The following is an 11,078-nucleotide window of genomic DNA, read 5'->3' on the forward strand; positions in this document are numbered from 1 at the left end:
GGACTGGGCAGCAGTTTTAACACACAACTGGTTACTGTTTCTGCAAGGTGTATGTACTTCTGTATCAGAGGCAACAGGCAAGATTTTGCCATTCTCTATTCCTGTAAGTCTTTGAGCAATACAAGAATTGAATTTGGCCCCCATGCTTATCAAACGAATCAAAGGTAACCTACCTTATTGGCTAATTAAGAAAAGATGGACCTTGTCATGTTTCACCTGAAAGACATCTGTGTGTTTTACAGCTGAAAAATAGCATGTGGGTTTGTTTTCTACTGAAATTACATCAGCACAGTGTTTTAAGAATAATACAATTAACCTATGTAATTTTCAAGTTAGATCATTTGCTATAAGTCCAGAGGATCTTAAAGGAGGGTTTGAGGTTTTTTTAGAAACTTGTTTTATTAAAAAAAAAAAAAAGTACTTTGAAACTTTTTTCTGAGTGTGTTGTTTAATCATTAACTTTTACTCTAACTTCTATTACGCAGGTGGGTCTCCTGGTCCTGGTGGTCAGTTATCTGAAACCAGTCCTACTGTAACTGTCATGATCCCTTTCAATGATGACCCTTTTGGAGTGTTTGTTATAGATCCAGAGAGCCAGGACAGAGAGATAGTGGAAGATACTCTTTCTGAAGATGACCTTTCCTATATTACGGACTTCACCATCTGGAGACAGCAAGGCACCTTTGGTGTTGTCCGACTAGGTTGGGAAATACTGTCTAGTACCTTCCAAGCTGGACTGCCATCAATGGTAGATTTCTTGTTGCTTGGATCATTCCCAAGCTCAGTACAATCACAGCCCCACATGAGGCGCCATCACAGTGGAACAGACGCTCTGTATTTCAGTGGAAAAGAGGATGCATTTGGCATTATCGGTCCTGAATACCCATAACAATGGAAATAATGCAGTAACCAATTTTACATTTTCAGCTTGGTTAATTCCTAATGTCAGTACAGATGGCTATATAGTTGAAAAGGATAACGATAATGGGACTTTATATTATGGTGTGAAAATTCAGACAAATGATTCTCATGTTTCTGTAGTGCTTCATTATACAGCATTAGGGTCCAATATGACATACATGGCTAAAACATCAGTCATGAAATACCTGGATGAGAATACTTGGCTTCACGTTCTGATTACTCTGGATGAAAGTATAATTGAATTTTACGTTGATGGAATTCTAGTTCTGGGAGGAATGAAGAGTCTAAAAGGAGAAGCAATTCTTGATGGTGAGCCTTTGCTATTTTTCTCCATATATAAAGCTCTGAAATGCATAGTCTAGCCACTTCAAAGGTGGAAGAAATACACTGAAATGATTATATCTGTTAAGTTAATTGAAAGGAATGGATAAGAATTCTTTGAGGATTTTCAGAAAGCCTATGGAAATTGTGTGAATGTTCTAAAAAATTCAAACTGCTGCGATGTTGAGTGAGAGTAGAGGACTATTAATTGTATGGTGTACTATTTTATTTCTGCTTTTAAAATTCCAGGTTGAAGTTTAAGAAATCAAATTTTCCATTTGTAAAAAGAATAGTACTTCTGCAATTAGTAATTTCCATCACACTTGCAGTACTGTAGCTAAGCTGAGAGGCTGAGAGGTTTTTTTTTTTTCCCTCCCTCGGTTTCTAGAACAAATATATGTGAAATGCAATTATGCTTTTATTGCTAGAAGGATATGTCTGTGCTGTAAATTTTCTTTATTAGTGGGGATGGCGTGTGTCTGGGGATAATGCAATAGTAAGGCAAGTATGTCATCTCTCTCCGTTGAATGTTGGGTAATACACAGTGGTGTGCATAGCAGCCCAGTTTTTCTCAGCATCCTCCACTTTGTGCCCTGGGACTTTTATCAGTTCCTGTGGTTGCTCATCTCTACAACTGCCACTCAGTGTCATATGTATGACAATACACTGAAGAGCACAGCTTTTTTTGTTTGTTTGTTTTCTTTCGTTTTCTGAAAGGCAACTGAAAACAGCTGATGTGTGTGTTTTAGCACAAGAGCATAGCATGGCACAGAATAGGATAGAGTAGGAATGAATATGAGGCAGCTGTGATCCTATAGTTTGGAGACAGAGAAATATAAATGCTGTTGTAAAAAGAGTTTGGAATTTGCATGGAATTACAGTGTGGTGGATGAAATGGATGTCCAGAAGGGTTAATGCAGTAATCATGAGTATCATCAGAATGGATCAGCTGCCCTAGCAGAGGGAAACAAAGTAGGATTTGTTCAGCAAAACAAGGGCTAAAAGGGGTTGCAGTTCTGCTCTGAAAATCTGTGGAGGAAAGAGGGAGCCTCAAGTCTCTAAGACTTATAAAAATGAGGGATGATGATAATGTGCTGCTAGAACTAATAGGATGAAAAACTTGGACAGCATAGGATGGAATTGTTTGGCCTGTGAGGACTTACCTGTAACATTGAGATGAGGCTCAAGGAACCTCCTGATTTTGGATCTCAAGATCAATATGATTCCTCATCCAGGGACAATGAACAGTTTACCATTGGTTTTTAAGAAAAACAGGTAGTCAGTTGCTGACTGTTTCATACAAATACAATAACATGAGAAAAAATTATAATTTCCTTCTCAGGTCCAGGAATAGTAAGAATTGGAGCAGGAATCAACGGCAGCAGTAGGTACACAGGGTTAATGCAGGATGTAAGGCTTTATGAGCGTAAGTTGACACGAGCAGAGATCTATGAACTTCATGCAACTCCTGCAAAAAGTGATGTCCACCCTGTCTCTGGGTATTTGGAGTATTGGCAAGGAGAGACCAATAAATCATTCATCGTGTCTGCAAAGGATGACAAAGAGGAAGAAGGAGAAGAATTATTCATACTAAAGCTCATTTCTGTGCGTGGTGGAGCTCGAATTTCACAAGAAAACACCACAGCAAGATTAAGAATACAGAAAAGTGATAATGCTAATGGTTTATTTGGCTTCACTGGAGCATGTATCCCTGAGGTAAGGTGGTCATAATGGAAATTGTAGGTGATATTTCAGGCACAGAAAGCTAAATGGCAGGACCAAGTGACCTGAACAAACCCTAGATTTTGCAGTGTTTGCTTTTGTGGTTAAGCAAAGTTTTCCTAGGATTTGGAGATGCATATGTTCTGTTAATACAACCTCAGTTCCACTGGGATTTACTATATAATTTTAAAAAACTAAAGAAAAAAATGGTTAAGAAAATTTAGTTTACTATATAAACTGAAGACTAAGGCTTAATTTTTTTTTTTCTAGAAAAATATTTTACCTTCACTTCTGTTACATTTGAGTTACCAGTTAAAATGTAAGATTTAATTCTCTGGTTTTTTTTTGAGAATGGATTATTGCAAAGATTTTTATTTTAGTTTTCTGTGTCACATGATGTGTTTGAGATAATTTTACTAGAGATCATGCAATGACAAAGTGTTATGGATTTTTCCACCTTCATTTGCTGTCATAAACTAAGTTATAATTTGCATATGTTTGATGTCAGTTGGTTGATTTAGTAGTGGGTTTTTTTGTTGTTTTAGTTTTAACAGATGAAATCTTTTTTCAGTGGTATCCATTCTATATGCAGAGTGTAAACTTGCTACTTTTTGAGGAGGCTTGAAATAAACATAAATCATTCTTTACTTCTTTAATCAATTATAAGGGGGAATAACATGATAGCTATCTCTACTGGTATTGGATTATTTTGTGGAAAAAAAAATTTAATACAGTTTTCATTTGGGAACTCTTATGAGCTTTAATTACATTCTTTTTTAATCAAAGTGCTTATGATGTTTTTAAAATAACTGTCTTGCCTGAGTGATACTAGTTTTCAGTTTGGTTCAGTTTGCTTATTGTGTGCCTACCATATGCTATGATAATAGATTCCTTCAGGTTCAAGTACCTCTGATACGCTGTGATGCCACAGATCATCAGCCAACCATGAAGAAAAAAAATAATTATATGGCACGGTAATTGTTTTGCACCTATCATATGTCCATTTCACCAGGGAAGTATTAGAGCTCTTAGTGGTGATGCAGGAACACAGCATTTTTTTACCAGTAGTTTAACTGTGCATATCTGTCTACTAGGCAGCTGAAGTCACACACAGTATCTATGCTTTCTTACAAAGCAGCCCTGAAATTTATCTAATGCATAAGATAGCTTTAACCTTTCCAATAACTTTCAGATAAAATTATTTTCTATGTTAATTTTATGAACGTTATTTTCTAAAATAGAAGGTCAGTACCAATTAAAGCTTCATTCCAGAGACGTGAAGTTGTCGCTGCAGAAGTCATGTTATCTGTGAAGATACAGAATTGTAAGGAGGACAGTAGAAGAGAAAAATCTGTTTTTCTGAATGATGATGGTATAGTTTATTTCTATCCATAGTGTGTCTGGTTAGAGAAAGTGCTGATCCAAATCTTTCTTTAAATTATTGCTAAGGAAAATTACAATATTGACGTTATTATAAAGCAATAGTTTCATTTGCTTTCGACAGGTACATTTCAAGCATATTGATTCTGTCTCTGACGCATAGTTTTAGGAAAGGGGTTGTGTCCAGGACGAACTGCAGTGTATTGTTATTTGTTACCTTAATAGTCCTCAGGGAGGCATCAGACTTTTGCAGATTCCACTAGGATTGTTCTGATTGGCATCAAGGTCAGTTTCAGCTTCCTAACACTCCAAAAGAGCTGAAAGTAACATGACAGCAATTTTTTACTTGAACATTTGTCTGGCATTAAATATTTTCGTGTTATTTAATGAAATTGCCTTGATTTACTTTGACAGTAATAAACGTTCCAAATTTTTGCTTTCTTCCAGACTGCTGATGAAGGTTCCACTATATCCTGTGTTGTGGAGCGTACAAGGGGAGCCCTAGACTATGTGTATATAAAGTACATTATCTCACAGGTTGATTCCACTGGCATTAATTACTCTGTTACCGATTTTTCTAATAGCAGTGGCACTATCACATTCGTTCCTTGGCAGAGATCAGAGGTAAACCCTACCTTCCTATTAACAATTCATCCTGTCCTTTACAAACCTCCTGGAAAATACCTTCTGAGGGTGCTTGGCTGGTTTGCATACTAGAGAGTGTTTACTTCACATGGCTTTTCTTCTTATTATTTTTTATTTTGTTATTTTATGTTGTTATTTTTTTGTTATATATATATTTTCTTTCTTTCTTTTTTTCCATCCCTGACAACAAGAAAGTGTTATTTGTAGCTCTGTGTATATGTCAGTTCAAAAGTCACCATGTGTGCATGTACATATTAGATATATGTACATATACATAAAAAATATTAACTGTATTTATGTGTATGTGTACATATACTTTAAAAAGTGTAGATAGTCCATGTACTTTCGAAATTGGAAAATGATCAGGTTTGATCTGAGTGTTGTAACTCAAATTTATGTCCACAACAATTAAATAGGCAATAGTAAGATTCATTGCTGTTCTTGCACTCAAGGCTATCCAGGTTCTGTCTCCTTTTAAATTCAAAATCAGAAACAGGAGATTAAAGGTGTTCTTGTAACAATAGCTGTTTTTGAGTCTCCCTGAAATGATTACTGTCTGCTTTAATCTATTCCTCTGCATAAAGTGTGCGAGCAACTGGAACATAAGGAAATTATTCAATATTCTGGCCTTAGAGACACCTGAAATTGGTAATCAGAATTGCATCTCTGAGTTGGGGGAGAGAAAGAGAAATGATACATAAGGGAAGCTTTAGCTGCTTCTGAGAAAGCTTTCTAAAAGTCTTACGAAATTCCTTATCTGAATTAGTTTAAAAAAAAAAGAAAAAGAAAAAAGAAATACCAGGATACCAGGATACACTGAAGAGTAGGAATTCAAAGCTACAGAGGCCCACAATTAAAAAATTATGTGGGCAGACTGGAGGTCCAAAAGAGGGCCAGAAAGATGATCAAAGAGCTGGAGAACCTGTCCTCTAAGGAAAGACTCAAGGGGTTAGATCTTTTCACCCTTTAGAAGGGGACTTTGATCCCATTATTACAGTACCTAAAGGGCAGCTCCAGAGTTGACAGAGGCTCTCTCTTCTCAAGAAACCACAGGAGAAGACAGAGGGCAAAGAGTACAAAGATAGAGTGGGAGAGGTTTTGTCTTGAAATTTTTTACAACTACTGGAACGACTTCCTTAGGGACAGGGTCGGGTTGTCCCGACCTCAGCATCTGGGCCAGGGCAATCCCAAGCACAAACACAGGCTGGGCAGAGAAAGCACTGAGAGCACCCCTTGGGGGGGGAAGGACCTGGGCGTGGTGGTTGATGAGAAGCTCGACATGAGCCGGCAATGTGTGCTTGCAGCCCAGAAAGCCACCCGTACCCTGGGCTGCACCAACAGCAGCGTGGGCAGCAGGGCGAGGGAGGGGGCGAAGGAGGAAATTCTTCCCTCAGAGGGCGGTGAGGCCCAGGCCCAGGCTGCCCAGAGGAGCTGCGGCTGCCCCATCCCTGGCAGAGCCCAAGGCCAGGCTGGATGGGGCTGAGGGCAGCCTGGGCTGGGGGGAGGTGTCCCTGCCCATGGCAGGGGGTGGCGCTGGGTGGGCTTTAAGGTCCCTTCCAGCCCAAACCAATGTATGGTTCTATGGTAGAATTCCCATCACCAGGGGTGCTTAAGATGCAGTTGAACATGGTGCTGGATTATTTCATCTATTTTTTTTTTTTCCATGAAACATTGAACTTCATCTTTTGATGTCCCATCCAGCGTGGGCTGTCCTATGATTAAAATTCTGTGGTAATAAACAGCGTGTGCTAGAAATAGAAATAAAAATAATCTGTTTCAATGAATTCAATCCTGATGTACAGCACGGAATTGTTAAATTTATTTGAAGAAGTGGTGCGGGACCACAGTACTGTAGAAACAACATACACTTTCTATTATTGTTTGTATAATAAGGATGAATTGTGAGTAGAAAATACCATCCTCAGTTTCACTTATATCAGGCTGCAGAAGTCAATGTGGACTCAAATTCGCTGAAGTCATTTGCAGGGATCCCAGTGACTTCACTAGAACTGTGAATCTGGATAATGTGATGACTGGCAAAAGCGTGTGGTATCTGAAAATAGTTCATTCATGTTATAATAGTTTGTTCATTCAGCTTTATTTCTCTGTGAAATGATATTACTGCATTTCATACAATCATATATAGCAGAAATTTCCAAAGCTTTTCTAGCATGGCAACATAGACGAGGCCCACATTACTCTATCTAGTGGCAGAAAATGGCTGATGTAGGCTCTTGCTACACAGCTTACTGGTCCAATTTACTGCATACATACAGAGGAGCTAATGTGCATGGCTCTAAGAAACGGGCTGGTAGCAAGCTGCTCTTCAGGTGGGATATCCTAAGGGACTTTCAACTGACATTTGTAATCTACTCATTACCATGCCTCTAAATATGATCAGCTACTTAAATGTTTTCTATATGTTTGTCCGACCATATCGAAACATAAAGAAAGATGGAATTTTCTGAAGTGAATGTGTTAGCGTGTTTAGAGCAAGGTTATGTTAGTAAATCGTATGATCTGCAGGTCAAAGTGTCAGGTGGTATAATAAGCTCAATTTATTTGCTCTCTAAATTGGATTAATCACTGTAATGTCTCTTCATAAGCATAATTTCAAAAAGATTTTAAAATTTATCAGATATTTCATGTTCAGTACATGGAAATTAAACTCTGCTTTTGTGAAGATATACAAAACCAACCAAACAAGTATTTATTATCACTTATTTATGTAGTTTGAAACAATTCAGAAAATATGCCTTCCATTTCCAGTAGCTTGGAAGCATTGTTTTTGGAAAGCATATTCTAGACATAAAATGTTATCTTAGAAATTAGTTGAATTTATGTGGAGAGCAAAAATAGTGTCCTTTGCTTTCAGAACTATACAGCAGATACAGCTGACTGACTAATCAAAGAATGTTGCATGGTTTGATTTCTCCATGATTTGGTCCTTCTCTAGGTGTTAAATTTGCATGTTATTGATGATGACATTCCGGAGTTAAATGAATATTTCCGTGTGACATTAGTCTCTGCAGTGTCTGGAGATGGGAAACTAGGTTCAACTCCTACCAGTGGAGCAAGTATAGATCCAGAAAAGGAAACTACTGATATCAGCATCAAAGCCAGTGACCACCCATACGGTAACAATGATGGGAATTATACAGCTTTGTTTCAGATTATTGTGTAGTTCTTTCCAGTCAGATGAAAACTTTGCTTGGTTGTAATAGTTGAGGAAGCAATCTCATATATTCCACTTTATCTAACTTGAATTAATTCATTGTTTATATACATGAATGAATACTGAATTAGTTTTCTTTTATAATTTTACAAAAAGGCCTCAAATCTTCCCTGCCCAAACAAGCAATGATTCTCTTGTGAGGGCAAATAAAGGCTCTGCATGTAGTTGATCCTGTCCAGGTTTTTCATCAAATGAGAATTCCTGACAATGAGAGTCATTTCTCCATATGTCTTGTACCAGTAAATACGCAAAACCGTGGCCTGTGAGGCTCTTTTGGGAAGAGAAGGTTTTATTATTGTGCTGTGCCTTTTATCAAGACTGACAAGAATATCAGTGAGAGAGGGTAAGGCACACAGCACATCTCTGGAAATAGTGTGATTGAGGCTTAAGGGTATACTGGTATATGTGGTTTTTAATTTCAGAACCATCACAAGATATGTTATCAATCACTTTATTTAAATTGTTTATCATCTTTAAAATTTGTTATGAAAAGCCATGTAAGTAGTAATTCTTGTCTTCCAGGTCTGCTCCAGTTCTCTGTGGGGCCACCTCCTCAGCCAGGTGATAAAATGATTCTTCCAGCCTCTTCTGTGCCCCATATTACTATTAAAGAAGAAGCTGGACACGTCAGATTACTGGTAGTTCGTGCACAAGGCCTTCTTGGAACAGTTCTGGTGGAATACAGAACAGTGCCAGTCACAGCTTTCAGTCCCAAAGATTATCAGGTATGGCAACTGCCAAGGTGGTATAATTGTTTTGGAATTAATTAGAGTTATTTATCGTGGAGATAGCTTTCAGTTTGACTGCTCTAGCCCAGCTATGATTCTTTCACAGAAAGACTACTTTACAAGGTGATGTGGCAAATGGATATGTAATATTCACTTAAAAATATACATCATGTGACTTCTCCATTCTTTTCTCTGCAGTAAGTTGCATTGTCTAGGAAAAGCCTCTGGTTTTGAACTTTTTTTTTTTTTCTTAACAGAGTTTTCAGTGTAGCAATTTGTGAGTTTTGCTGTTGTTACAGACCATATTATTCAAGTGCATGTACAGGTTAACATTATGCTTGTACATACTGGGATTTGTATATGCCTAGCAAAATAACCTGCATGTATCTGCACTTGCTTGTCCAACTGATCATTTGTGCAGAAAAATAAGAAAAATGTACATGAATGCAGATGCTCACCAGTATGTCAACTTAGATGTCTTCTTCTTTTTTTTTTTCTTTTGTAAAACAGATTTTTCAGATTTTTTTTTAAAGCTTAAGTGAGCAAAAGTAGATGTTTTGAAAAAGACAAAATGAAGGTTCTGTTTCTTTTTTTTATATGGATGAAAACATTAGACTTGAACAAAAATATGAAGAGCTCTTATATTGCAGGCTGTTGTGGGTACACTGGAATTTCAGCCAGGAGAAAGATACAAGTACATTACTGTTAACATCACTGATAATACTATTCCTGAATTAGAAAAAACGTTTAAAGTGGAGCTGTTGAACCCAGAGGGAGGAGGTAAGGCACATATATCAGGCCCTTAGTTGTATTTTCATGACCTCTACTCGTTCATAAAAATCTTGTCTTTCTTGGCATTATTTTCTATGTTATTTCTGAAAACAAACAAAAAGCACCTCTACATCCCCACCCCCATACAGCTGTCTTTTTTCGTAGGGAAGAACTGTTCCTCAGTTCTTTTCTTAATCCTTGGTGGAAACAACCAGATCCCATAGCAAGTATATTATTACCATGTATTAGGGAAAGTGTATCACTGCCATCTGTTAGGTCATCTAAAGGCAATTGCTGCTTTTCACTTTGTATAACTTCATGGTTGGTAATGAGAACTAAAATAATGCAAAAATATATTAGCAATATGTTGCATTTCAAAAATATGGAATATTTATAAAATATTTAAGGCTAAACAGTCAAAGTGTTGTGTTTTTGTTTGTTTGTTTTGGTTTTTTTTTGTTTTGTTTTGTTTTTTCTTCCACATGAGTGAAATCAGAAGAACTGCAATACATAGGTCAAATGGATTATAGCAGTAATAGGCTGTGGATGTTGAGGGCCATAGGGAGTTTGCTGAGCTGTAGCTGCAGAGGTAGCTCGTAGATAACTGTCTGTAAGAACAAGACAAACACTTGAAAGAATTATTGGTTTGAAGGGCTAGTCTGAAGGGACGGCAAAGCATAGTGGTGCTGCCACATAAACCCCTGAATACCTTACAGATTTTTTTTTCCATTTGAGAAAAATTTTAACGGAGATTGTAAAGCTTGTTGGAGGGAAAAGTAATTAGAAACACTGACAGCCATAAATTGATTTTTTTTTTTTAAACTGATGTTATTTTTTTAAACAATTCAGAAATTGCAAGTGTGGTCCCTTCTGGGAGGATGTATCAGATTTCCTTGAATTAATCCAGCTCTCTGCTATGATTGTATGTGTCTATGGTGCAACATGGTCTCAGTGATTCTTTTGGTAAAGTCTTGAGACTTTTCACGTATTTTGTCTTTTTGGTTGAATAGTTGTTTTGTTAAAAGGAGTCAAACTTTTCTCTTTCAAATTGTTGTGACAGAAAATTTACAACTAACTTTAGTAATCCAGTAACTATATAGCCTTTTTAAAATGAGCCTTCTTTTTGGCCTTTCCAACACAAACACAAAGCTTATGAAGTCCCCATTAGTTAAGTTTTCTGCAGATTTTCCCAACATTTTCACTTTGTGAGAAAATATTAGAATAAGGAGCTTGAGGGACTTTATCGTCTCCCCTACCTTTTTTTTTTTTTTTTTTTTCAATTTAGATTCCTCCATGACAAGCCTCAGTTAGGAGTGAGAAAGGGGAAATACAAAATGGGGACACAAAGAGGGAAA

General features: G+C 37.2%; 1 protein-coding gene across 1 annotated transcript; it reads left to right on the forward strand.

Annotated features, from left to right (window-relative positions):
- Positions 1 to 8,038: 8,038 nt before the first annotated feature.
- LOC310890430 (adhesion G-protein coupled receptor V1-like) lies at positions 8,039 to 10,511 on the forward strand. The gene is made up of 3 exons (XM_083852789.1): positions 8,039 to 8,126; positions 8,747 to 8,949; positions 9,603 to 10,511. Exons 2-3 carry the CDS (start codon positions 8,794 to 8,796, stop codon positions 9,756 to 9,758), a joined length of 312 nt encoding a protein of 103 aa, XP_083708915.1. The 5' UTR covers positions 8,039 to 8,126; positions 8,747 to 8,793; the 3' UTR covers positions 9,759 to 10,511.
- The last annotated feature ends 567 nt before the right edge of the window (positions 10,512 to 11,078 follow it).

The sequence above is a fragment of the Anser anser genome (assembly GCF_964211835.1).
Source record: "Anser anser genome assembly, contig: HAP1_SCAFFOLD_136, whole genome shotgun sequence".
NCBI lineage: Eukaryota > Metazoa > Chordata > Aves > Anseriformes > Anatidae > Anser > Anser anser.